The sequence below is a fragment of the Lepidochelys olivacea genome (genome assembly GCF_965140295.1).
Source record: "Lepidochelys olivacea isolate rLepOli2 genome assembly, chromosome: 20".
Classification (NCBI taxonomy): domain Eukaryota; kingdom Metazoa; phylum Chordata; order Testudines; family Cheloniidae; genus Lepidochelys; species Lepidochelys olivacea.
The window spans coordinates 17,404,633-17,431,065 of record NC_140430.1 but is presented as its reverse complement, the minus strand read 5'-3'; the positions used below and the strand labels follow the sequence as shown (position 1 = coordinate 17,431,065).

Below are 26,433 nucleotides of genomic sequence, written 5' to 3'. Positions count from 1 at the left end.
AATACCTTTGCCTGCTAATTTCTGATTGGCTAGTTTCGACCTTCTTGCTTGTGATTGGCCAGGGGAAGCTGCTGGGGCAGAAGTGGTTAGGAGGCATTTGCTACCAGCTCCCCTCCTTCTTCAGGTTTCAGAGTAGCAGCCCTGTGAGTCTGTATCCGCAAAAAGAACAGGAGGACTTGGGGCACCTTAGAGACTAACCAATTTATTGGAGCATGAGCTTTCGTGAGCTACAGCTCACTTCATGGGATCCTTCTTCAATAGTATCTCGCTATTCCACCTCTGAATGGTATCTCCCACTCTCCCTAGGGCTTCTGGGTGGTATCTCCCCTCCCCCCCCCCCATCTCCTGGGATGGTCTCTCCCTTGCTGTTTGGATTGGACGCTTCCATTGCACTGTGGATTCGGAACCTGCCCGCCCAGCTCACCTCCCCGTCCCGCAGAGCGAGCTGTGATTGGCTAGCGGGTCTGCGCGGTGTGCTGTGATTGGCTAATGGGCTTGGCATTGCTCCCGCCTTCCCTCCCTCCCCGAGCGACAGGCCCCGGCTGCGCCCGGCCGGAGTTTGGAGGAGGGTCGGGACCGGCTCTGTGGGGAGGCGGACGGGGTGAGTCGGGGGGGTGGGGTCCAGCTCTGAGGGGGCGATGGGCGGGGGGAGGTGCCCGAGGGTGGGGGGATGGGAGCGGGGGGGGTCTAGCTCTGAGGGGGGGATGGGCAGGGGGACGTGCCCGAGGGTGGGGGGATGGGAGCGGGGGGGGTCCAGCTCTGAGGGGGGGAATGGGAGCGATGGGGGGGTCTAGCTCTGAGGGGGGGATGGGAGCGGGGGGGTCTAGCTCTGAGGGGGGGAATGGGAGCGATGGGGGGGTCTAGCTCTGAGGGGGGGATGGGAGCGGGGGGGGTCCAGCTCTGAGGGGGGGAATGGGAGCGATGGGGGGGTCCAGCTCTGAGGGGGGGAATGGGAGCGATGGGGGGGTCCAGCTCTGAGGGGGGGAATGGGAGCGATGGGGGGGGTCCAGCTCTGAGGGGGGGAATGGGAGCGATGGGGGGGGTCCAGCTCTGAGGGGGGGAATGGGAGCGATGGGGGGGGTCCAGCTCTGAGGGGGGGAATGGGAGCGATGGGGGGGGTCCAGCTCTGAGGGGGGGAATGGGAGCGATGGGGGGGTCCAGCTCTGAGGGGGGGAATGGGAGCGATGGGGGGGTCCAGCTCTGAGGGGGGGAATGGGAGCGATGGGGGGGTCCAGCTCTGAGGGGGGGAATGGGAGCGATGGGGGGGTCCAGCTCTGAGGGGGGGAATGGGAGCGGGGGGGGGTCCAGCTCTGAGGGGGGGAATGGGAGCGGGGGGGGTCTAGCTCTGAGGGGGGACGTGCCCGAGGGTGAGGGGATGGGAGCGGGGGGGGTCGAGCTCTGAGGGGGGGATGGGAGCGATGGGGGGGGTCTAGCTCTGAGGGGGGGATGGGCGGGGGGACGTGCCCGAGGGTGGGGGGATGGGAGCGGGGGGGGGTCCAGCTCTGAGGGGGGGAATGGGAGCGGGGGGGGTCTAGCTCTGAGGGGGGACGTGCCCGAGGGTGGGGGGATGGGAGCGGGGGGGGTCCAGCTCTGAGGGGGGATGGGCAGGGGGACGTGCCCGAGAGTGGGGGGATGGGAGCGGGGGGGGTCCAGCTCTGAGGGGGGGAATGGGAGCGATGGGGGGGTCTAGCTCTGAGGAGGGATGGGCGGGGGGAGGTGCCTGAGGGTGGGGGAATGGGAGGGGGAGGAAGGGGATGCTGTTGCTGGGAATGGGGTTCCAGCTGGAGTGTGTTTGAGGGGGCTCAAGCTCGGTGCGAGAGGTGGGAGGGGGTGCCGTTGCTGTGTACTTAAGGGGGGGCATTGGTGGCACGGAAGGATGGGGGTGCCCCCTGTGGGGTTTATGCCAGGGAGGGGCAGAGGCTCACGGGTACGTGTGGGATTCACTGAAGGCTATGAAGTAGTGGGAATAGTACCCAGGAGTCCTGGCTCTCAGTACCTTCCTGTAACCACCATACAGAGCTCCCCCCTTTGTGCAAATGCATAGGGGTCCCAGCCCTGCAGTCTTGTGCAGGATACAATGCATGTTTGAGGTGCTGGGCTGTACTTGGAGACCAGGGACAACAGTTAAAGCAGGAAACTGGGTGCCAGGTCTCCTGGTTATATTCCCAGTGTCATCATCAACTCCCTGTGTGACCAGGAAGTCTAGTTTGTACTCGGAGTAGCAGCCGTGTTAGTGAGCTGTAGCTCACGAAAGCTTATGCTCAAATAAAATGGTTAGTCTCTAAGGTGCTACAAGTCCTCCTTTTCTTTTTAGTTTGTACTCAGTTTCCCTATTTGGAAAATATGGGTAAAGAGACTTGGGAGCCTGGTGGGGTGAGTGGGGATTAATTGATGTATGTCTGAAGCACTTTGAATTCTGCTGATCAGAGGTTCTAATATAGAGATGGGCTGTGTGGAATCTCCAAATGCCCATGCAGAACGGGGGACAGCACCCTGTAAATTAGGCTTGGGTTTGGTTTAGGTTCTTCTCCACCCCCGCCTTTGTGAAAGATCAAAAGGTTCTGACTTAAGTTCAAGGTTTGCTGTGCAAAATCTACTGGAGATTTCCCATGTTTGCTTGTCTATTTAGTATCTTTTAGCCTGTTCCTCCCCTTACCTTTTCCTATCTAATGAAGGCAGGTGGTGAGGTTTGCAGAGGAGTGTCTGGTGCATAGTGCAGCAACGGGAACTAACATCACCCTTTTAGGTGTTTGTTTCTCCTCTGAGTGTGACGTGGGGCATGAGGGCAACACAGTGAAGACTACAAATGCTACAAAACAAAAGAAATAATCATTCCTAGTGTTGATCATCCCTCAAATGAGTTCAACAACCTCTACTGCCTGAGGAGTCGAGGAAAAACACAGCAGCCTTTCTACTACAGGTGGTAAACCACTGAATTAATTATCTCCCAAATCAAATCCCGCTCCATGGTCATTCGGGCTCCCAGAGAATGGTGGGGAATGCTTGGGTAGGTGTGTTCACTGAGGGCAACGGGTGCTGCTCCTTCCCTGTATCTGCTGTTCTAGCTCTGGCGGATCATGTTATAATCTCTTGTCAGCCAGGCTGGGGATTAGTTTTCTCTCACTGCCACAGAAAGGTACTAAGGACTGCTGGTGTTTGCAGCACTTGCAGTTTAGCCGGCGGGGGTGGGTTAGAAGGAGAAGAGGAAGAGGTTAGTAGAAGTTCGATATGCATGATTGAGCAGCCAGAGCCCAGTCACTGAATGCATAGAATTCCCTTTATGGCCATGAACAAAACCATCCATGTGTCATTTTGCCCTTCAAATTCCTGAATTGCCAGGTGGTGCTGAATTAAGCCTCATGTGAGAAGTAGGGAAGTATTGCTCTCCAATTTCAAAAGGGAAAACTGAGGTACCTTTTGTGGGGATGTATGTGAGGGGAAAGTGACTTGTCCAGCATGTTAGTGAGTTAGGCTGGAACTGGGCATCTGAACTGAGATCTCCTGAGTCCCATGCCTGTGTTTTAGCCACAAGATCAGTCAGGACATACAAACATGCACACAGTGCCCTACTTTTACTGGGCAATTTGAGAATCCTTATTTTTTATCCCATCTGATGCCTCTAGGCCCCCCACCCAGCTCTGTCATCTGGGTCACTAGTCACAAGTTCCTGGGGCAGGAAACTGCTGCCACTTTAATGGGCAGCACCATTTGTTATCTCCTTCCACTTGGCAGCAGATGGCCCCAGACCCAGCAGCTGGGGAAAGCCCCCTGAGCATTTCCAGCCATCAAATTTCCTTCTTCATCTGAATTGTGAATCTTTTTTTTTTTCCTAACAACTTTGCCCTAAAGTTCCAAATGCTCCTTAGTCATTCTGTATTTACTTAGCAAACGCTCTGCAATCTAGAAGGGAATAGCTTCACCCTCTGCTGAAAATGCAGCCACTTCTGTGGTGGAGCATAACAGTTGTTCAGCTGCTCGGTCCCTATGCCCACAAACAAAACAAGTGTCTATATAATGTCTTTATGGTATTAGCATTTCAAAAGCTGGGCAGGATAGCTGCAAACGGAACTCTAGTTCCTCCCTAAATGCAAAGACAGAACTGTGAATAGCTGTACAAGGAAGTTGTAGAGCAGATACTGGCAGTGTTATCCTGCCTGCCCCACAACTGTCGGTTGTGTGTTAGACAAATAAGTGATCTGGCAGGTGCAAAAGTTAGACATAAAGAGGTAGTAGTCCTAAATTGATTTAAGTGAGTAATACCCTGAAGTTGAAACTTTAAAATAGGGGGTCAATTTATCTGGCCACTTGGGTCCTGTAAGAACTTGGCCTCCTGCATTTTTTTGTTTGTTGCTCTTTAGAATAGTTTGAATGAGTTAGTTATGGTAGGCCTGGCGATAGTAAGACAGGCATTCAGTGCTGAGTCTGAGTCTGTCTGAGCAGGAGGTCTCAGCTGGGTCCCAAGATCCCCAAACAGTGTGGTGCTAAATGTCTGTTTAGCACCAGTAAGTGAAGAACCATGTCCCAGGAAACTAGGATTTAAAATGGCCAAAGAAGGCTAAGTAAGTTCTGTCTCTGTGTGAGTGATAGACACGGTGAGACAGGAAGCGAAGAGCTGGAGGTGAAACTAGTAAGCATAAGGAAGAGGAGGAGACGGGGAAGGGAGGAAGTAGGGGAAAGATCGATGTGGGCACAGAATAGGGTATAAGGAGGATCCTGAGTGAGCTGGGCAGCTAGGGGGAGAACATGGATGTAGAGAAATTCTGCAGCATGAGCTGAATCCTCTCTTGGGGAATGCTGTTAGGAGCTGTGGGTTCTGGGCTGGGTGAGGGGGATGGTGGGTGGTAGTTCTGGAGGCATCTTTCTGCCCTGGGTGGTGCTGGGATCCATTGGACTGAGCAGGTTCCTGACATGGAGTAATCACTGACAGGCTTGGCTGAGTTCCTCTGCCATTACACCCTCTGAGGAACGCCCAGTAGCCGGTTTCTCTGCTCTGAATCAGCCTGCCAGGGTGCGCTCCACCCTCATTCCAGAACAGAGACGTTGGAGGCTCCCGGTCTGGAAGACTCCCGCCAAGGCTGCCCCTTCCTCCTCCATGTACTTGCTTCAGAGGTCAGGGCATTCCTAGCCAGCAGCACCAGGATCCTCAATCCTGCTGAGCCCCTCTGGAATCCCACTTCCCCTGGGAGTATCCTTGGAGTGTAAGGGTCAGTATGCATGTCCTGGCAGCAAGGAAAGCTCTGTGGGCCTGACATAGATTTTTCTTTGTCTGGGAGGCAATTGGGCTGGCATTTCCCTGTGGTTTGCTCTCTGCAGTACTCTGTCGTCTCTGCTCGCCAGCAGGGCCTGGGGGTTTTACTTTGTTTCCAGGTGGCAACTATGCTGATTTTTATTTTTTATTTTTAAATCATTACTCGGGGTCAGGCCCAGTGGGTGTTTTCTGCCTCCCCAGCAGCTCAGCCCTGAGGAGCAGGACTCCGGGGTTTATACTTTTCATTCTCTGCCCATACCCCACACGCACTGCAGCACTAGGAATCGTGTGAACAGCCCAGCACCACTGGAGGGGCTTTGGTATCAGAAATGCTGCTTCCCCTGTGTTGGCTAGTGGAATGGAGATGCAGGGCCACCGCTAAGCCATGAGATCACTTGATGCTTACTCATTAGACAGCTTTGTACTGAATGTGTTTTCAAAGCAGGCTAGAAATACCTATGGCTACTTCTCTCTCCATAACTTAGAGCTGTGCATGGGGGTCTGGTAAGAGCTGCCACTTGACTGCTGGCTCCCAGCAGGAGAGCACTGGTCTGGGGCTGTACAGTAGGACTTGGGGGAGGTAGGCAAGGGGCAGGGAGCTTCCAAAGCTGTCACTCCTCTTTTTACATTATTCTGGTTAATTTTAAAAGTGGCTAAAGCCGTGCAGATGAAACAGAATTGAAACAGGTCTTGTCATGCCACAAGTGTGATTCCCCTACCTTTCAGGCTCCCTGATCTGGGGCTGGATTGGAGCTGATGCCCTAGAGGAGGAATGCTGTGTGTCCCATTCCCTGACACCCTGTCAGCCAGCACTCCTAGGTTTTTGTTGTTGATTCCAGTGCCGATTTCCTACCATCTTTCCCCTTTGCTTCCTACAGGTCTCTCCTGTGGGTGACTGAAACTCCCTGCTGTCTGGCCACTCCACCCTCATGCCGCTCGGACTAGGCCGCCGGAAGAAGGCCCCTCCGCTGGTGGAGAATGAGGAGGCTGAACCCATTCGTGGCAGCTTGGGTGGGGTGGAGGTGGGCAGTGGTGGCAGTGTGGCAGCCCTGCAGCCCGGCCTGCCGCCGCCTCCTGCCAGCCTCCGCCCTCGACTGGTGTTCCACACTCAGCTGGCCCATGGCAGCCCCACTGGCAGGATCGAGGGCTTCACCAATGTCAAGGAGCTGTACAGCAAAATTGCAGAGGCTTTCAAGATCCCACCAGCTGAGGTAGGTGCTGAGCACCCAGGCTGCAGGGTGGGGAGCTCAAAGAGGATGCCCTGCAGCCTGGCAGTGTCTAGCCAGGCAGTGGGGTGGGCCCTCTGCGTTGGTGCCTTCTCTGGCTTCGTGGGCCAGCACCCTGTGTCAGGCTGTGCTGTGCCCTTGGCGTTTTGCAGGTCAGTGACTCTGGGCTCAGTGGCTACATGCACTCTGAGGTCTATGCCCAATTGGGTTGAGCCCAGTGGGGCTGGTGCTAGAATCCTGACATAACCTTGGGGATACGGGGCCTTCCCAGCAGAGATGCTGAGTGGGCAGTGGGGGAGACTGTGGTCCCCAGAGTTCCTTACTCTGTATCTCTCTTCCCGCCTCCCAGGTGATGTTCTGCACCTTAAACACCCACAAAGTGGACATGGACAAGCTGTTGGGTGGCCAGATCGGTCTGGAGGACTTCATCTTTGCACACACGAAGGGCCAGAGGAAGGAGGTGGAGGTCTTCAAGTCCGAGGAGGCCCTGGGTCTGACCATCACTGACAATGGAGCCGGCTATGCGTTCATTAAGGTACAGATGACTGACCTCTGCTCACACCATCCTAGTGCCCAGGATGCCCTGTCACTGGCTGATTGGACTGTGGGTGGGGTGCATAGTCTGAGAGGAGGGGTGCTCCTCCCAGACGCACACTATGGTGTCTTGTCTTGCTCCTTCCCTTCCTATCTGTCTCTCCATCCCCAGAGAGCTGCAGTGTGAGCCCCCTCTGGGAGAATAGAAACCTCAGCAGCAAACCTGATCACATGGAGCTCCTAGTCCCAGAGACTCTGAGCCATGTGAACAGTCATACTGGACCAGACCGCTGGTCCATCTAGCCTAGTATCCTGTCTTCCAACTGTGGCTGGTGCCAGATGCTTCAGAGAAATACCTTCAGAGGGAACAAACAGAATGGGGCAATTTCAAGTGATCCGTCCCATCGTCCAGTCCCAGCTTCTGGCAGTCAGAGATTTAGGGACACCCAGAGCATGGGGTTGCATTCCTGACCATCTTGGCTAATAGCTATAGATGGACCTATCCTCTATGAACTGATCTAGTTCTTTTTTTGAACCCTGTATAGTTTTGGCTTTCACAGCATCCACTGGCAACGAGTTCCACAGGTTGACTGTGTGTTAACTTTGTTTTAAACAAGTTGCCTGTCAATTTCATTGAGTGACACCTAGTTCTTGTGTTATGAGAAGAGCTAAATAACACTTCCCAATTCACTTTCTCCACTGGTCATGATTTTATAGACCTCTGTCTTATCCTCCCTTAGTCGTCTCTTTTCTGAACAGTCCCAGTCTTTTTAATCTCTCCTCATATGAAAGCTCGCTATCCCCCTAAATAATTTTTGTTGCCCTTCTCTGTACCTTTCCCAATTCTAATATATCTTCTTCGAGATAGGGCAACCAGAAATGCACCCAGTATTCAAGGTGTGGACATACTGTGGATTTATATAGTTGCATTATGTTATTTCCTGTCTTATTTTCTGTCCCTTTCCTAATGGCTCCTAACATTCTTTTTAGCTTTTTTGACTGCCGCTGCACATTGAGCAGATGTTTTCAGAGAACTATCCACGATGACGCCAAGATCTTTCTTGCGTGGTAACGGCTAATTTAGACCCCATCATTTTGTATGTATAGTTGGAATTATGTTTTGCAATGTGCATTACTTTGCATTTATCAACATTGAATTTCATCTGCCATTTTATTACCCAATCACCCAGTTTTGTGAGATCCCTTTGTAACTCTTTGCAATCAGCTTTGGACTTTACTCAAGATAGTTATTTTGTATCATCTGCAAATTTTGCCACCTCACTGGTCAATCCTTTTTCCAGATCATTTATGAATGTTGAACGGTACAAATCCTTAGGTAAATAGCAGGGTCCCCCTTCTCCATTGTGAAAAATGACCATTTATTTCTACCCTTTGTTTCCTGTCTTTTAACCAGTTAATGATCCATGAGAGGACCTTCCCTGTTATCTCATGGCTACTTACTTTGCTTAAGAACCCTTGTCGAAGGCTTTCTAAAAGACCAACTGTACTATATCAACTGGATCACTGTGGTTCACATGCTTATTGACCGCCTCAAAGAATTCTGATAGAATGGCGAGGCATGATTTTCCTTTACAAAAGCCACGTTGACTGTTCCCTCACATATCGTGTTCATCTGTGTGTCTGATCATTCTTTTCTTTACCCTGTTTTCGACCAGTTTGCCTGGTGGTAAAGTCAGGCTTACTGGCCTGTAATTGCTAGGATCATCGCTGAAGCTTTTTAAAAAAAAATTGATGTCTCATTAGCTGTCCTCCAAATATCTGGTCCAGAGACTGATTTAAGTGGCAGGTTATATACCGCAGTTAGTTAGTTCTGCCATTTCATATCTGAGTTCCTTTTAGAGCTCCTCAATGAACCCCATCTGGTCCTGGTGACTTACTGCTGTTTGGTTTATTTATTTGTTCCAATAGCTCTTCTATTGACAGCTCCGTCTGGAACAGCTCCTCAGATGTGTCCCCTAAAAAGAATGGTTCAGGAGTGGGAATCTCCCTGATCTTCTCTGCAGTGAAGACTGGTGCAAAGAATTCATTTAGCTTCTCTGCAATGGCTTTGTCGTCTCTGACTGCTCCTTTAGCACCTTGATCGTCCAGTGGCCCCACTGATTGTTTGGCAGGCTTCCTGCTTCTGCTGTACTTAAAACAATTTTTACTGTTAGTTTTTGTGTCTTTTGCTAGTTGCTCTTCAAATTCATTTTTGGCCTGCTTAATTATACTTTTACACTGGACTTGATAGTTTTTCTTTCTGTTTTCTTCAGTAGGATTTAACTTCCAATTTTTAAAGGATGCTTTTGGCCCCCAACCGCCTCTTTTTACTCAGCTTACAGCTCTTCCTGCTTCCCGTCCCCTGCTCTGACCCAAACCTCATTTGGAGTCATTCTCTGAAGGAGCTAGGGAATCAGTGCACCCATCCCCTCCTAACCTGAGGCTGCCCCAGTCCTTTCTCCTGCCTTGTCACTTTCTCACATGCTCTGTGTCCCAGATGGTTTTCCCAGGTGCTAGGAGCTGCAGCAGTTCCCTCAGAGGCGAAGAGACCCCTTTGTGCCCCCCTAGCACAGTGATAGTGACATCCCTGATCAGACTCTAAACCTCCAAGTAAATGAGAGAGGCCCAAACTAGTGGATCCGATGGAAAGAATAGAGCCCTGCCAACAGAGCAAGCTTGTGGCATTAGAGCACAAATCCTCTCTGGAATCTTACAAAAGATCCCCTGGTACTGTGGTGCATTCGCTAATTCTCAGCTAATGCCCTTCCCTCAGAAGCTTCAATTCCAGAGTCTAAATCACTGCGGTGGTGCAGTATGGCTGTTAAGCAGCTACCATGTTCCACCCAATAGTTGGCTGCATTACAGCAGTGGCTGAAGTGGCTCGTTTATAGAGACAGTCTCAAGTGCTCTGGGTAGAGGTACAAGGGAGCCTAATTAAATATTATTGAGTTAATACACAAGATGTGTAGACTCTGCAGCAACTCCAGCTGTTAAAACCAGGACTGTCCATCATCATGCCTCCTGATGCCATGGTCTTTTGTCTCATGGTGCCATTTGGTTAGTGGGAGGCATTGGGTTTCTAGGCCCTTGTGAAAGGATGTATGATTCCTAGATTCCAAGGCCAGAAGGGAGCACTGTGATCTAGTCTGTCCTCCTGTAAAACACTGCCCAGAGAACTGCCCCGAAATAATCCCCAGAGCAGATCTTTTGAAGAACCGTCCAGTATCGACTTAAAAATGTTCAGTGATGGAGAATCCACCAGGATCCTTAGTAAATTGTTCCTACGGTTAAATGCCCTCACTGTTAAAAATTTAACCTTTATTTCCGGTCTGAATTTGTCTAGCTTCAACTTCCAGCTGTTGGGTCATGTTAGACCTTTCACTGCTACACTGTCCATGATCAAATTATTTGTCCACACGTAGGTAATTTACAGACTGTAATTGAGTCACCCATTAAGTGTATCTTTGTTAAGCAAATAGATTGAGCTCCTTGAGTCTGTCGCTATAAGGCAGGTTTTCTAATCCTCTAATCCTTGTTGCGGCCCTTCCCTGACCCCTCTCCAATTTTTCAACATCCTTCTTGAATTGTGGAGATGGACCCAGGATTCCAACGGGGGTCACACCAGTGCTAAATACAGAGGTAAAATAACCTCTCTGGTGCTCCTCAGGATTCCCTTGTTCATGCACTGCAGGATGGCATTAACCCTTTTGGCCACAATTTTGCACTGGGTGATCATGTTTGGTTAATTATCCACCTTGACCCCCAAATCTTTTCAGAGTCACTGTTTCCTAGGATAGAGCCCCCTGTTGTGTAAGTATGGCCTGCATTTTTTGTTGTTGTTGTTCCTAGATGTATACATTGAGACACATTAAAACACACAGTGCTTGCTTGAGCCCAGTTTACCAAACGATCCAGATCACTCTGTTCTAATGACCTCTCCTCTTCGTTATTTGCCATTCCCCATTTTTTTTGTGTCCTCTGCAAACTTTGTCAGTGATGATTTTGTTTTCTTCCAGGTCACTAATAAAAATGTTAAACAATATAGGGGCAAGAACTGATCCCTGTGCGACAAACTAGGAACGCACCTGTTTGATGATGATTCCCCATTTACGCTTACTTTTTGAGACCTATCAATTAGCCAGCTTTTAGTCCATTTAAAGTGTGCCATATTAATTTTGTAATTCTAGTTTTTAAATCAAAATGGCATGCGGTACCAAGTCAAATACCTTAGACATCTCAGTATATTATGTCAACACTATTACCTTTATCAACCAACTTGTAATCTCATTTAAAAAACAAATCAAGATAGTTTGACAGGATCTATTTTCCATAAACCCATGTTGATTGGTATTAATTATATTGTCCTCCTTTAATTCTTTATTAAGCAAATCCCATATCAACTGCTTCATTATCATGCCTGTGATTGATGTCCGACTGACGGGCATATAACTACCCATGTCACCCTTTACCCAGTCTTCTGAAATTTTCCCAGTCTTCCAAGACCAATTGAAAATCAACATTAACAGTTCAGCGAGCTTCTCAATAGCTCTATTAAAACTCTTGGTTGCAAGTTATCTGGACCTGCTGATATTAAAATGTCCGACTTTAGTAGCTGCTGTTTTAACATTCCCCTGAGATACTAGTGCAGTGGAAACAGTGTTAACCTAGGATATTAATACATCATTATTTTTTCCACAAATACAGAACATAAATATTTGTTCTCTTCTGCCTTTTCTGTTTTACTATTGATAAAAAGAAAAGGAGTACTTGTGGCACCTTAGAGACTAACCAATTTATTAAGCTCACGAAAGCTTAGGCTCAAATAAATTGGTTAGTCTCTAAGGTGCCACAAGTACTCCTTTTCTTTTTGCGAATACAGACTAAGACAGCCGTTACTCTGAAACCTTTACTATTGATGATTCTCTCATTTCCATCTAGTAATAGACCAGTATTGTTAGCATTATTTTTGTTCCTAATATACTAAAAAAACCTCCTCCTTATTTTCCTTAACTCTGCTGGTGATAGATTCTCCTTGACTCTTTGCTTCCATTTTCAATTTTCTACAGTTCCTAACTTCTGACTTATATTCCCTTTCTTTTCTCCTTTCTTCCATTTGTTACATTTCTTTATTTTTTATAGCTGTCTTCACTTCCCCACTAAACCAGGTCATTTTGTAACCAATACAATCTTCTTCCTCAGTTGTGGCTTTATGGCCATCGCGTAATGTTCTTAAACCCAGTCTTCCTCTCAGCTGATGTGGCTCATAATTGTTTTCAGCTTTGGGAAACTGGCCCTTCTAAAGCACCGAGTATTTATATCACTGGTCTGGATTTCATTCTGTTTGTATTTTATAAATGTGATCAAATCATGAGCCCTTGTACATAAGTCACTATTAATGTGCTAAGGAAGGTCCAAGCTTGTCCTTGTGCGTGAGACTAGCTACAAAGGGAAGACCCTGTGGCCTGATGGGAGCCAGGGTTCCTGGTTCTGTTCCCTGCTCTGCTGCTGACTCGCTCTGTGACCCTGGAGATGTCTCTGTGCTTCAGTCTCAATTGACTTGTCTTACGGGGTTCTGGGCAGCTTTGCTGAATACAAAGGGCTGTGCGCACCCCTGTGCTGAACGGCAGTACAGCAGAGAAAGTGCTGCTGTTCACGCTCTCTTGTCCGAGTACATCTTGCCCTCCTGGAAGCTGCGGGGAGAAAACTGCCCCAGGACCCGCCATCTGTGCTGTGAGCCAACCAGCCTGTCTCTTGCTTGTAGAGGATCAAGGAAGGGAGCGTCATAGATCGGATCCAGGTCATCAATGTGGGCGACATGATCGAGTCCATCAACGGGCAGAGCCTCATCGGCTGCCGGCACTACGAGGTTGCCAAGATGCTCAAGGACCTGCCCAAAGGCCGCACCTTCACGCTGAAGCTTACAGAGCCCCGGAAGGCATTCGGTGAGTGAGCCCCACAGACTGCGCTGGGCAGATGAGGCGGGGTGGCCACTGGCAGGCTCAGGACAGTTGGAGCATGAGGCCTGTAACAAGTTGGTTCCACCCGACATGTGTAAAATGAACACGGTAGGTCTCAGTCCAGGTCCTAGTAGGGCAGGTGTCCCTGGCTCATGGCTAAGTAACTGGCTCCCCTTGTTGGCAGCCAAAGCAGAAAGGACCAAGCACGCCACAGAGAATGAGCTCCCCCATCTCTCCAGACGGGCTCGTTCCTGTGCGGGGGGGAGGCCTGGCAGCAGGGGGTGGTATGTTTGCCATTGACCCTGCTGAGACCTTCAGCCTCCAAGGCAATTAGTCCAGCACAGAACGCACTGGGCTTTGTTTTGCACGTTCTGTCCTTCCTCCTTCAGTGAGGAGTCGCGTTGGGTGCTTATCTGGGAGCACCTTTCATCATAGCCCAAAGGCCCAAGCCCTGCTGGCTGTTGTGGGCACTAAGGGCCGTTACCTTCTGTCCTACTCGGCCATTAAATGGGAGATGGGGAGGGGCTTTGCGTCAGGGTTTTCCAATCTTTGGGTTGCCGGAATGTTTCAGAGGGCCGCACGGTGGCTCTGGTCCCATGGCTCTGGCTGGGCTTGCCTCCCTCGAGCTGCTGTTGCTGCTGCAAGGTGAGTGCAAGGTGGGCTCTGCAACCTCCTTCAGGGCCACCCCAGCCAATGTGCTGGGTCACAACAGGCCCATCGACATTTACAAATGGGTCCTGAGCCAAAAAAGGGTGAGACCTGCTGCTTGAGGTTTGAGTGACGTGTCCTGTGGCGTGGTGGCCAGCAGGTGGCATTGTAACCTCACTGCAGCTCCTAGCCATATGGCCTGTGCACAGGGTTGGTTGAGAGGTGGGTCAGTTCTGTTGCTTAATTTCAGGGTAGGGCTTCACCAGCCACGTTACTGCAGGGAACCCTTCCTCGTATTGCTAGAGGGAAAAGGAGGCTTCTGCCATGCAAGGCAGATGGGATCTGGAGATTCCTGTAGCTACTGAGCCTGCACGTGGGCCTTCAGGCAGCCAGCCTGTAAAGCTGACCCCTTTCTGCTTGGACTTGGGGGTAGGTGGCCCTGCCAGGGTATCTGTGAATGACCCTCTGTGTACTCAGTGATGAGAGGAGGCTGCTCACAGGACAAGTGGGAGGGGCTGACTCTGCCTTGCAGATCTGCACCCTCTTTCTCTTCACTCCCTCCGCACTCCCCCCACCCTCCATCTCTATGGTGGCCTGAGGAAAGGAGTCTCTACTCACTGTCCTAAATTTCACTAAGCAGACAGGCCTGTTTCAACCCCAGCAGCTGGCAAGGTGAAGGCTCTCTCCCTACTTATCCCTCAAAGCACAGGGCTTTGAGTGAAGCCTGGGGGAAAGCTAGGTCCCCAGGATGGTGCTGAAGGCCAAGGGGAGACAACTTGATTCCGGGCTGGACTGTTCCAGCCCCTGTGTGTGTTATCCAGTGCTGGCCTTGTCAGTAGCTCCCAAACGTACCCCAGGGACGGGGATTCCAGCCCTGTCAGCTCTGTTCCAGGCAGACTCCCTCTGATCACAGTGCGACCTCACCCTCTGTCTGTGCCGCCTTCTCCGAGAGTCCTTGAATCCGGATTCCTCGGCTGTTGGTAGCACCTTCAGACTGAGGCTCTCCAGGTGCTCTTCAAATGCTGCACAAAGCCCCGGGCTGGGTCATTGTTGCTACCCTCACGTTGCCCCAGATCACACCGAGGCAGTGTGGAAGTAGAACCCAGGAGTCCTGGTTTGCCAACCTTAACCACTAGGCGGCGCTCCCTCCCTGAGCAAGGGATAGAACCCAGGAGTCCTAGCTCCCAGTCACATCACTTTCCCTGCTGCTGGTGTCTCAGTTCATTCATCCACGAGGTCAGCCTGCCACTACGAATTCCTTCCTCCTTGAGTGACTCACTCTGATCTGGGAAGGAAGATCATTTTCCACTTTATTTCCTCCTTGGCTTATACTTCTCAGCCCACACACACGTCCCTGGTTTCTGGAATCTGGCAACTTTCTTCTCCCCTCCTTCCACCGGGTACCAGCTGCATCTGTTCATCTCTGGCACTTCGGGAGCCCTCACGCCAGCATCCGTGCCCCTGCTCATTCCCTGCAGTTCCTTCCATGGTAGTTAGTGACAGCTCCGTGGCACCGGCTGTGCGCGCGAACGTTAGGCTCTCTGCTCCTCTGCTCGGCTCTCTGCTCCTCTGCTCGGCTGTGCTGGAGAGAGACCGGGTGCCGATGCTCGCTGGCTCTGCTTTGGCGAAGCAAACGTGAGAAAGCTAAGCTCGGTCCTGCCAGCCCTGTGCTCTGCTGCCTGGATCCACAACTCACTGGCGGTGCAATCCAGCCTCATCACCTGCCCTGCCTTCCAGTGCGCACGGGACCCTCTGGACGAGGCATGAGGGAAGAAAAGCTCCATGCTGTTGTCTCAAAATGCCGGCAGCTAGAGCGCAGGGAGAGCGCCGTTAGCTGCCAAGAGTAGACTGGCTTTTCACCTCTGGAGCTGCCAGAGGGAGACACAACTTGGGAGGACCGGGGCAGATCTGATAGCATCCAGCAGAGGGCAGCAGTGGGTGCACCCCAACATGGGTGTTACAACCTGTTTGCAGGTCATGCTTGATTCTAGGAGAGGGTGGGGATGTTCTGTGTTCCATCAGGCTGGCCTGAGGGACCGTGCGGCGTCCGTTACAGGTCTTTCTCCCGGAGGTGGCCTCCTGGGTGTACCCTTCTACCCCTGCTGTATCCCCCTTACTGCTCTTGGCAGCTGTTTTCTGCTGCAGGGCCCTGGCCCAGCTCGCGGGCTCTTGCCGAGGACCCAGATCACCAGCTCCTTGCACAAACGCACAAGCAGCCTCTTGTCCTCTGATCGAAGCAGGGAGGTTGGAAACTGGTTCATCCTATGCTGGCCCTGTTCAGTTCCCACCTCCTGTTGAAACCCACTGGAGAGGCATCTGTCCGCTGGGCTCTGTGCCAGCCCTGGATCACAGGACTGGAGGGAACGCTGTGAGAGCTGCTGATAGGGAAAGTGCTGGCCTCTGGGGAAGAGCTCTAGGCCAGCTCACTTCATTTGTTCCCCTCTATGGGCAACCTGGAGCAGCCTCTTCTTTTAACCTCTCTCGCTGGCTATTTCTAGCTCGCCGGACTAAGTGGCTGTTATCCCCCATTGAGAGTGCTCAGGACCTTCCCCGTGATCTGGGCAGGGGCCAGCCCCCTGCCCCGGCTGGGGAGATGCTGATCACAGAATTCTCTCAATGTTCTTGAGTAAGACTAACGTACAGGCAGCATGGTTGTGCCCACACCCCTCCATCCTCTTTGCAGCACCTCCTACCTTCTCCCTGCACATATCCCTGCCGCTACCCTCAGCACCCCCCCCACAGACCCCCTGCTTCTCCAGCCCTGGGCTTCCCCCCACATACAGCCTTGCAGGTCCCCCTCAGCCCCCACCCACAGACCCCCTGCTTCTCCAGCCCTGCAGGTGCCCCTCAGCCCTGGGCTCCCCCCACACACAGCCCTGCTGGTGCACCTCAACATCCTCACACAGAGCTCTGCCAGTACCCCTTGACCCAGCCCCCCTGCTTCTCCAGCCCTGGCCCCCTCCCCCCGCAGCTCTCCAATGCCCTTGCTATTCCAGTCTTGCACTTATTAGACTATGTTGGTCATGTGACCTTCTGCGGCTCCTCTGGTCTCCACGCTTTGCCAGCGCCGGAGTCTTGGCGCAGACATGCCCTGCTCTCCCCTCCCATGCAGGCCCTGTGCCCTGTCCTGCCCGCTGCTGTGCTGTGGCATGACTGGAAAGGCTGTTCTTTCTCTTGGCTGTGAGCTCTAGGGCAGAGGCCAGAACCCCAGCCTCCCCATGTGAGGCAAACTACTCCTCCCTGTCTGAAAGGAGCCAAGCTTTCCTGGAAAGGCAGGGGAGTGTCTCTGCATTCCCAGTTTAACACAGCCACCCCCTCCCAGCTTTGGGGGAAGTGGGGGGATGACAGGAAGCCTCAAATACCAGTGCCAGGAACACCTGGAGCTCCATCCCCACTACGAGCCAAGCCCATGTTCCCGTTAGCAGAGGCAGAACAACTGGGCTCCTGTGCTGGGGCCAGGCTGGTCTTGCTCAGTGCTGTTCCCTGCCCTGTGAGGGCTCTAGCAGGGGGGCTGAGGCAGGCTGACCTGGGGGCCAGTGACCCCTCTTCCCATGGCTTCTGGATCAGTGATTCTCTCTGTATGTTGGGGGGGAATAGGTGCAGGGGTGAAAGTGGGCCAGTACGGTGTACCGGTAAGAAGTGGCCGCCGGTACCAGCCCATACGCAGCCCATGTTAAAGCGCTGAATAGATGGAGCGTGGGGTATGAACAGCGCCCGCCTATGATAGCCCTAAAAGGGAAAAATCCTCCCTGTCTTTTGGCCCAGAACAATCTCAAACCAAGATCTATTGACACAGTGCAGCCAAGAGGATCTGAGCACCATCATTGCCAGGAGGTGTTGGAGATGGATTGGGCTTCGGACAGAAACTGATTCCATCACCAGAGTAGCAATAAGATGGACACCTGAAGGCAAGCGAAAAGGAGGCCGCCCGAAAACAACCTGGCGAAGAGCTGCGGAAGCCGAGCTGAAAAACCTGGGGCAGAGCTGGGGAACCACTGAAAGACTTGCCAGAAGCAGGCAGGAGTGGAGGAGCTTGGTCACTGCCATACACGCCCGAGGCAGAATAGGAACGTGGTGGTGGTGATGATGATGATGGCCCCTCCCTGTCACCCTGTCCTCCGGGTGTACAGTAGCCAGGCGTCCCAGGGGTCTTAATGGCATTCAGCATCCACCCAGCAGAACAGGGGCTGCTCAGTGCCCGGGGCTGCAGGGACAGTAGCTGTGTGGGCACCCAAGGGCTTATGCCGGCTCTGGGCCAATCGCTTTTTACATCATCTCTGGTCCTAGTGTAGATGGGGGCCAGAGGTCTCTTGGTTTGTGATCTCCTAGGAGTCTGCCTGCACGGCCCACACTTGGCCGGGGCACAGAGCAGCCTGCGCGGCAGTGTCTGGCGCCGACCTTTCCCCACAGGTGGTGGGTTGGCTCTCAGGGCTTTGGCCTGGCGTCTGTTTATGAGGCACACACGCGGCAGGGTGGGGTGCCGGCCCGGCACGCCATCCTCTGATTGCGGCTCTAGCCCGGACACGTTGATGTGGCTGGAGGATATTTGAGTCTGAGTCCAGGGCCTTTCCCTCTCCCGTAGCCCATGCTGTGCTAACCACGCTGGGAGTGGGCGGGGTGTCATGGCTCCTCCAGCCCAGCCGCTGCCAGGCTGTGGTGGCCGCTGCTGCTCCAAGGAGTTCTCCGTGGAACGGGAAGCAGCGTTTTCCATAAGAGACAGACGCTCGTGTGTGCTTGGAGGGGCAGGGAGCAGCTGCTAGGGCCAGCGCCAGAGAGCCGGGAAACAGGTGCACGAGGACTGTAAATAACCAAGCAGTGCATGCCCCCATGAAACTCCTGTGCCCCAATGCACCAGGCAGAGCAGTTCTAGCTGCCTTACAAACAGTCGGGGGAACCCGTACCCCCTCGTGTCCCTGGTGCTAAGGCATCCACGCCCCATGCTGCAGGGCCACGGGATCTGCTCTTGGAGGCAGAGTCCTAGGAGGAGTTGCATATGGCCTCCAGGCTGTACCTCGCCTTCCTGAGAGACTTGTGACCCTTGGACACGTCCACAGTGTCTGCTTCCCTCCTCTCAAAAATCACCCCAAAGGGGGTTCTAGCTCTCATGTGACCCAGGCAGTGACTGCTGGCTGACTCTGCTGACAGCCTGAGACTATGGCTGACCGGGTGCAGGCGAGTACTCGCTCCTCAGTCCAGTCTCCCGGTGGTGTCGTCTGCAACCTCCATTCTGTCTCAGCTCCAACTTTCTGTGGTGGAGGCAGGGTGGGAATTGGGAGCTGGGGCAGGGGGAAGAAGAGGGAGAGAAGCCGAGAGCGGAGGATGGGGACAGGAGAGAAGCACAGGGCAGAGAGCAGTGGCCTAAAGAGCGGAGCATTTATTGCCATGTTCGGTGAGAAAGCACTGAATATACAATCCCCAACAGTGCAGTTGCCACAGAGGCCAGACCGTCCCCGTCTCTCCCAGAGGGAAATCTGTAGATCAAGGGAAGAAGTGACTTCAAAATGAACGCCCTGGGCCAGAACTGAACGTGGCATTCTGTCTTCCACACCGAATGAGCGATACATCAGCCCCTAGAGCAGGGGTGCATCTGCCTCAGTTTGCTCCCCTCGCTTGGCATGGGAGGGTGAATAACCAGCTCCCCCCCCGCCCCTTGCGTCCTGGCAGCATGGCACCCACAGAGTCGTCTGGGCTCCAATCTGCTGCAGAAATTATTTTTTTTAAATGGGGCATGGGGGAGGGGCAAACCAAAGTCTCTTGCGGGGGGTTTCTTCACAGCCACAGCTGTCGAGCCTACCCGATAGCAAGGACATCTGCCGGAGTCTGCAGGCAGCCTGACGCGGGAGCTCGTTCCTCGCAGACGTTTATTGAGGACGCTAACAGTTACCAGTCTCGCTGCTGCTCGCTTTGGCAGACTCATCGGGCTGTCCTCCTCCCGGGCCGTGGGCCACAGCAGCAGAGAACTGGGTAGCAGGAGCTAGCCTTTGCTGAGGTTTGGACTGAGGCGTTCAGGCCTTCCCCTGCTCTGCATTTAATGTCCTCTCTGCCCCTGCGCGAAGGGCGTGGGGAGGTGGAAAAGTGGCAAAGCACCAGTAGCCTCCAAAAGCTTTGCCCGGGCAGGTCACGAGGAGCGTGAGGGCAGCATGACATAGAATTTAATGCAGAAATAAATAGGGGCTCCTACAGCAGTGTGTACAGCCTGCTGTATTGGGCTGGGGCAGTGAGGTGGGGGGAGCCATGTTGCTGCACGTGTCCCCATCTTCCTTTTCCCCAAGCTGCCACCCCTCGCCCTCTGGCTCAGCACATCCAGGGCCTCTCATCCCATTTGTGAAGGACAAACGGCAAGTGAAGCAGCCTCTGAAGAGCCTAGGACTAGAAGGGACCTCCTGCACCGTGTGAGTGGAGCCCCTCTTGGATAATTCTTGGCCCGCGCCTGCCCCAGCATCCATGCTCCACACACAGGATCTCTGCTCCCATGGCCGGCACCCCGGCTGCATGGCGTTTGCCCTCCGCCTCCAGACAGCTCTAACAAGCAAGAAAGCGGGGGCCCTCAGACCCCCTCCCCCCCGCACTTGGGGGCACCTCTTTGGCACAGCAGCTGGGCTTTGGGAATGTCATTGAGGGGCAGAGAGGAGACCATGGCTAGCAGGAAGCAATGGATCCAGGGGGCTGGTAGGAAAAGGAGCACAGCAGACTACTCTCCCGTGCCCCTTCTGGCAGGGACTGAGCAACACACAGCCCGGTGCCTAGGCATTTATACCATATTCCTGCTGCCATCTGTGTCCAGCGTGGGCGTTTTAGGGAATGGGCTCAGGGGACCCTTCCCCTGTATGTCAGAAGCAGGAAAGTGGTTGATCTGATGACATCTTCCCAGATTATTTTTACTTCGTGGGACTGTGGGAAACATCAGTGGGGCTGGATCTCCCCAGCACGCAGTAAAGACTGGCTGGAGAGGCGCATCACAGGCTGTTAACCCTTTGGCAGCCTGCAGGTCCCCTCGGCCCTGGCAGCTGCTGTTCTAACTGGCCTGAATAGAGAGTCTCTTTTAGAAACACAACAGCTGGGTTGGTTGCCCCATGAGGGTTTTAATAGGATGATGCTGAAGCAGCTCGGTCCCTTGTGGGGAGAGGAAACGGAGTGACCAGTGCCGTGTATCAGCTCAAGGGGACAGGGCTGTCCGGGGGCAATGTTGGCTGCTCCGGAAGTGCATTGGGACAGAGGTCCCTGCAGGCGTGGGAGCTGCTGCAGGATGCACCACGGCTTCCCTGGGGATTCCAGGCTGCCCAAGGGCAGGAAGAAACCGATCACATACTGGAGGAAAGAGGAGCTTGTGGGATCCCACACTGCTGCTGGCAAGAACTAGACCCACCCAGGAGACAGACAGGCCTGGAGTGGAAGGCCTGGGGGTTCCATGAGGCTTGCACTGTGGCTTCTTGTCCCCATGCCTCGGTTTCCTATCTGTGAAGCAGGGATCCCAGCCCCCTGCGAAGCAAGAGCACATCCCTCTGCTGTGGAGTATGGAGACCTGACCCTCCAAGGGCTGCGCTGCCTTGTCGAACGGAGGTTCTCGCACTGCGCCCATTGCCTTGCCGTGACTGCCAGGGGTCCCTTCTCTCCCCCACCCCCGCGCATCCCTGGTCCCACATGCTGATCTCAATGTGCCTCTGCCATCCCGTGTTGTCAAACTGACGCAGTTGAGTCTTGTGGGTCTGAGCCCCTCTCTGTGGGACCCAGCAGGGCAGATGGGGGGAGGGGAAGGCAGTTCTGCAGCTTCCTGGGGTGGATGTTACTGCAAACAGCCTGAATCCCAACCTGCAGCATCTTCTCCCAGCCCCTGGCCATCCCGGCCCTGGGCTCCCCTCCACCAGCTCCACTTGTGCCCCTCAATCCCAGTCCCCAGCTGTCCCGGCCCTGGGCTCCCCACACGCTCTGAGTTGGGACTGAGGCATCAGCCCAACGCACACTACCCCAACCCTGGCTGCCTCCCAAGCACACCCTGCCTGTTGTGCCCAGGTGGTGGTGTCTGATACCTGGCCCCACTTCCTGCTGGAGGGTGGCTGCCCATTTGGCTGCACCGGTGCCTCGGGCTGGGCTAGGATTCTGGGCTGCGAGGCCAGCGGGCTGACTGCCCCCCCCCCCCACCTCCGGCGTGGTCTCATGGGGTCGTCTCCTTGCTGTGTTTCAGATATGATCAGCCAGCGGGCTGCAGGAGGCAAGCACAACAGTAGCTCCCAGCTGGGCACTGGCAGAGGGACCCTACGGCTGCGGGCCAAAGGGCCTGCCACCGTGGAGGAGCAGGTAGGTATCAGCCCCTGGGAGCTTCCCCTGACAGCCCTTTGGAGCCTTTCAGTGTTCGCTTGGGCCCTGCCCTCTGCCCAGAGGGAACTGCGGGCGGGGAGCCAGAGCAGAATGAGAGGGGAGCTGAGGTCCCAGCTGTCCCAAGAGCGGGGAGGGGACAGGTCCTCCATGTGGGGCTGCTCCCCCCACTACAATCCTTGCACTGCACCTGCTTCCCAGTCTTCTCCCACAGCCCTGTCGATGCCCCTCAATCCTGACCTGCAGCCCCCTGCTGTCCCAACCCTGGGCTCCCCCACAGCCCTGCCGATGCCCCTCAATCCCAACACGTAGCCCACTGCTATCCCAGCCCTGGCCCCCAACACCCACACCCCTCTGCCCAAGAATGGGCGGGGTTGGAAGAGGCTTTAGAGGGCCCCTCTTTTCCCATGGGTTCTGGGTTGGGGGGGGAGCTATATTTTTGCCTCGGTCTCCTGCTCAGCAGCTCTCCTGCCCCCCCAGCTGTCTGCGTTTGAGGAGAGGGCTATTGAGAAGGTGGACGACCTGCTGGAGAGCTACATGGGCATCCGCGACACAGAGCTGGGTGAGTCTTCTGCCAAGCAGCCCCCAAGTCACCCTGGGGCTGGGTGCCCAAAGCATCGGGGTGTTGGGGAAAGGGCTGCGTCACGGTCCGCCGGTATGGGAATCCTTCCTGGGCAGCTTGGGAGAGGCCCAGGCTGGAGTAGCTAGTAGCACCCCCCACAGCCAGTGCTCCTCCCCTGCTCCCTCCAGCGCCCCTGCCTGGAGGGGCTGGGACTGGAGGAGCTGGACACTCCCCAGCAGTTAAGAGCCAGCTCTGCTGTTAGTGGCCCAGAGGCCTGCATCCCTCCTGTGCAGCATTGAGCGTGAGGAGAGACGTCTCCCCTGTCTGAGAGGTGAGCAGGGCTCTCCCGGGGGCACAGAGCAGCATTTCGGGGGTTACTGTGGAAGTGGCAGTGACAGCAGGCTTGTCAGTGTGTTCTGGGAAGCTGGGCTGGGCACAGGGAGAGCTAATCAGCCCTTCAGGCTCTGCAGGCTGGTGGCTCGCAGGGCTCCCAGCTGCCGTGCCTCCTCGGCCGCTCCTGTCAGCCAGGGCTGCGGGCAAGAGCAGCGCGTTGGCGCAGGGGGTCTAGCGCTCCTGGCAAGGGCGTGGCAGTGCTCTCGGGATGCACGCAGCGTTGGCACTGTTGGTGTCAGCGGTGGGATAGCACTAGGGCTGGCATGTCCTGCCACAGGTAACGTTGTGGCAATGACTGCTCCTCGTTACCCTCCCTCCCCCGTCTCTGCTCTCTGTAGCTGCCACCATGGTAGAGCTGGGGAAGGACAAGCAGAACCCCGACGAGTTCGCTGAGGCGCTGGATGAGCGGCTGGGTGACTTTGCCTTCCCCGACGAGTTCGTCTTTGATGTGTGGGGCGCCATCGGGGATGCCAAGGTTGGGCGCTACTAGGACTCTGCTGTTGCCCATGCTGGATCTGCTGTGCCCTTGGGCTGGGCGAGGGAGGGCTGGGCCGCTGCCCTCGTGTGGACCAGGGGGTAGGGGATACACCACGGGCCCAGCTCCAGCACCGCTCTGGCAAACGCTCCGGCTCCTCGCCCCTCCCCTCCACCCAGGGCCATGTGTGCACCTCACTGTAGGCAGCCCTTCCTGGCGCCGCGCGGGAGTCGGGCTCAAAGCCTCACTCTTCTCTTCTCCTCTCCTTCCCCCCCCCCGGCCCCCCAATACTAGTGTCGGCGGAGGGGACAGCTGCTGGGCGTTAGGGAGCAAGAAGCTGAGCCATTGTGTGCCCCTGGGGAAGGCTGCAGGGATGGGCAGGCCCTTGGGGGTGCTCCCTCCCTGGTCCTGGGGGGCAGCAGGGGAGTGAGGGGGCCCCTTTTTGGGCCCCTTTTCTCTTCTGGGTGCTGGTCAGGAGATGGACAGGATTCCCAGCTCCTGCACTGCTCCCTGGGGTGGAGCAGGGTGTGTGTCCGGGCAGGTGCAGGGCCTGGCACCCCTATCCCCTCTTCAGTCAGCAGGGTAACCCGGCCACTGCCGGGGAGTCCCTTGGCGCAGCCTCCCGCCGGGCAATAACCCCGGTGCCTGTGTTCCATGCGTGGGTGTTTGCGAGCAGAGTGCCCCCCCCCACCTATATGGTACACCCACCCCGCTGCCTGTCAGCACTGATCTAACCACTAACGGGAGCGAGGCTGCTCCGGGCGGGCTGCGGATGGCAGAGGGCCTGCACCAGCCTGCCCACTCCTCCCCAAGGGCATTCTCAGCTCACTCCAGCTCCCTGCCATGCTGCTCTGTTAGTACTGTGCTGCCCTGTCCCTTCACGTGCTTTAATCCTTCCTCCTCCCAAGGCTGGCGGGGGCAGGCAGCGTGGGGGGCTGCGGACCGGCTCCTCGGGTGGTTCTGCAGCCTCGAGCAAGGTTGAGATCCCTAGTTCCCCTCAAAGGCAGTGTGAGACTGGGAGTTGCTGTCAACTTGAGGGGGGGTGGCTAGCTCCCCTCCCCTCCCCTCCTCCTGCTCCACTGTTACCCTCCCTGCCCCACCCAGGGGAAAGGAATCAACAGCCTGCAATGCCCCCTGCTGGCAGAGACCTGGCTGGGGTAGCTGGAAGCTCCCGCCCCCTTCTGGCAGAAGCTGTCTGGTGTGTTCAGGCTCTGTCCCAGCTGAGCCCCATCACCCTGAGACCCCTCCTCCGTTTACCTGCTGCCAGAAAGGTTTCTTTGTGGGGCAGTGGGGCCATGCCCCACCTCCCACAGTGGAATAGCCCCAGGATCGGTCCTGCTTCTTGGGACTGCTCCCCCCCCTTCAGGGAGGGTGGGCCGGGGGGGAAGGTCCCCACTCCACCTCCAGCCCCACCTGGTGCAGCAGCATTCTTCGGGAGCCGCTCAGGAATGACTGAGCGTCTCTTGTCATGCGTCTGTTCCTGAGGCTGGAGCCCTGCGCCCCCCTAGCTGTGCGGTTCACACCCCACATTCAAAGCAGCTGGTCTCTGCTGGCTTGCGGGCAGAGGGTGAGTGTGATGGGGCGTGTCCCTTAGCTCTCAGACAGCCAGGCAGCGCCCACCCCCTACTGCTGCCCCTGGAGCATCGCAGCCGTGGGGGGTGGTCAGAGGGTTAAATCCACCTGCCTCCTGCTAAAAACCACCCTGAGCAATCAGGCCAGGCAACAGCCCTGTGCCAGTCAGGGGCCTGTTCTGTTCACAGCTCCCCAGCCCACCTTTCCTTCCCACCCATCTACCCTCCTCTCCATTCTCGGGGGCGGGGGGAGAAGAGTTTGAATTGTCTCCCCACTGGAGCAGGTGCACCAGACCCTGCAGGCTGTATACGTCACTGGGTCTTGTGGTGGGTTTCCCAGCTGATCTAGGCTCCCTCCTCTGGCTCAGTCAAGGTCCCTTGCCTGCTTCATGCTGCTCTGACTTCCTCTGTAAAGAGATTATCCCTGCCCCCCTATTCAGGGGTGGGGGGGTGCCCTCCTCCCCCTTTCCCTCCATGGCTCCAGCACTGGCCCTAATGTCCCATCTGTAACCCAGGCAGGTGGGTTAATGATCTCTCCTAGCATTTACGCTCTGTGATGATTAATTGCCCCTGGAGCCCGTTGTGGGGTTTCGCTCACCACTCTGAGCCTGTCATAACACTGTCCCTCCCAACCCCCTCCGCAGTGCCCCATGTGTGGATGCACCTAACACCTCACTCTCACACCTTACTCTGAGTGAATCCCCCACTGCACCCATGGGGGGTGGGGGGGGTGAGCTGACACACACAATGCTGAATGGCTGGGGTCCCCTTGGGCTGGCTTGGAGTTTTTCAAGATCCTTCTCTAAAAGAAGGCCCACGGTTGAGTGGCTGGATCAGGACTCCTGGATTCTGTCTCTGGGAGTTGGGGGGCCCCTACGGATTAGACCGGGGCATTTCAGCCCAGGACTCCTGGTTCTGTTCTCAGACCTGCCTCCACCTCTCACCCTTGGGCATGTCCCTCCTCTCTCTGTCTTGTCTTATCCATTCACGCTGGATCGGACTGACCTACCTCGCAGGGCGGGTGTGAGGACACGCAATGTTTGTAAAACTCTACGTGCTGCAATATTTATATCCCGTCCCGCCCCTGTTCCCGGGCTGCAGGCTGGGAGCCCCAGGATTGCTCCCTGCCCCCCAGCTTCTTCAGTCACTCTCCAGCCCTCAGGCACCTCCCGTATCCACGACACTAAGCCCAGCACTGGTGCTTGGGCCTGGGCCCCGGCTCAGAGGGGGAGTGTGCAAAGCACGGGACTTGGAGGGGATGGTTCCATTGCAAGGGGCTCCAGGCCCCCAGGGTGGGGAGTGACCCCCTGCTGAGCAGGACGTGGTCAGGGTTTGGAGTCCCAGGCCCCTGCGCCCCCCCCTCATGCTGTGATGGAAGTGAGCTGTGACCCCTCTGCTGAACCCCAGTCCCTTGGGAGCTGCTGCAGACCCCCCCCCCATCCTCCCAGGGCCTATTTTTGTATTTTACCTGTAAAGCATCTTTAACATAAAAATATATCGACTCTA

General features: G+C 55.1%; 1 protein-coding gene across 3 annotated transcripts; it reads left to right on the top strand.

Moving 5' to 3' along the window:
* Positions 1–490: 490 nt before the first annotated feature.
* GIPC1 (GIPC PDZ domain containing family member 1) lies at positions 491–26,433 on the top strand. 3 transcript variants are annotated; one of them, XM_084610833.1, is made up of 7 exons: positions 491–601; positions 6,127–6,459; positions 6,824–7,009; positions 12,770–12,950; positions 21,796–21,908; positions 22,407–22,488; positions 23,220–26,433. In XM_084610833.1, exons 2-7 carry the CDS (start codon positions 6,178–6,180, stop codon positions 23,369–23,371), a joined length of 996 nt encoding a protein of 331 aa, XP_084466959.1. In that variant the 5' UTR covers positions 491–601; positions 6,127–6,177; the 3' UTR covers positions 23,372–26,433. The 3 variants fall into 3 exon arrangements, with proteins under 3 accessions (XP_084466959.1, XP_084466961.1, XP_084466960.1); XM_084610835.1 differs by lacking the exon at positions 491–601 and adding an exon at positions 2,766–2,920; XM_084610834.1 differs by lacking the exon at positions 491–601 and adding an exon at positions 5,049–5,204.

Excerpts from the sequence above, each read along its gene's own strand:
- GIPC1 (XM_084610833.1), top strand. The coding sequence starts at position 6,178 with ATGCCGCTCGGACTAGGCCGCCGGAAGAAGGCCCCTCCGCTGGTGGAG. Across the intron at positions 12,951-21,795 it reads AGAGCCCCGGAAGGCATTCG|ATATGATCAGCCAGCGGGCT; the intron begins GTGAGTGAGCCC and ends GCTGTGTTTCAG. Across the intron at positions 21,909-22,406 it reads CTGCCACCGTGGAGGAGCAG|CTGTCTGCGTTTGAGGAGAG; the intron begins GTAGGTATCAGC and ends CTGCCCCCCCAG.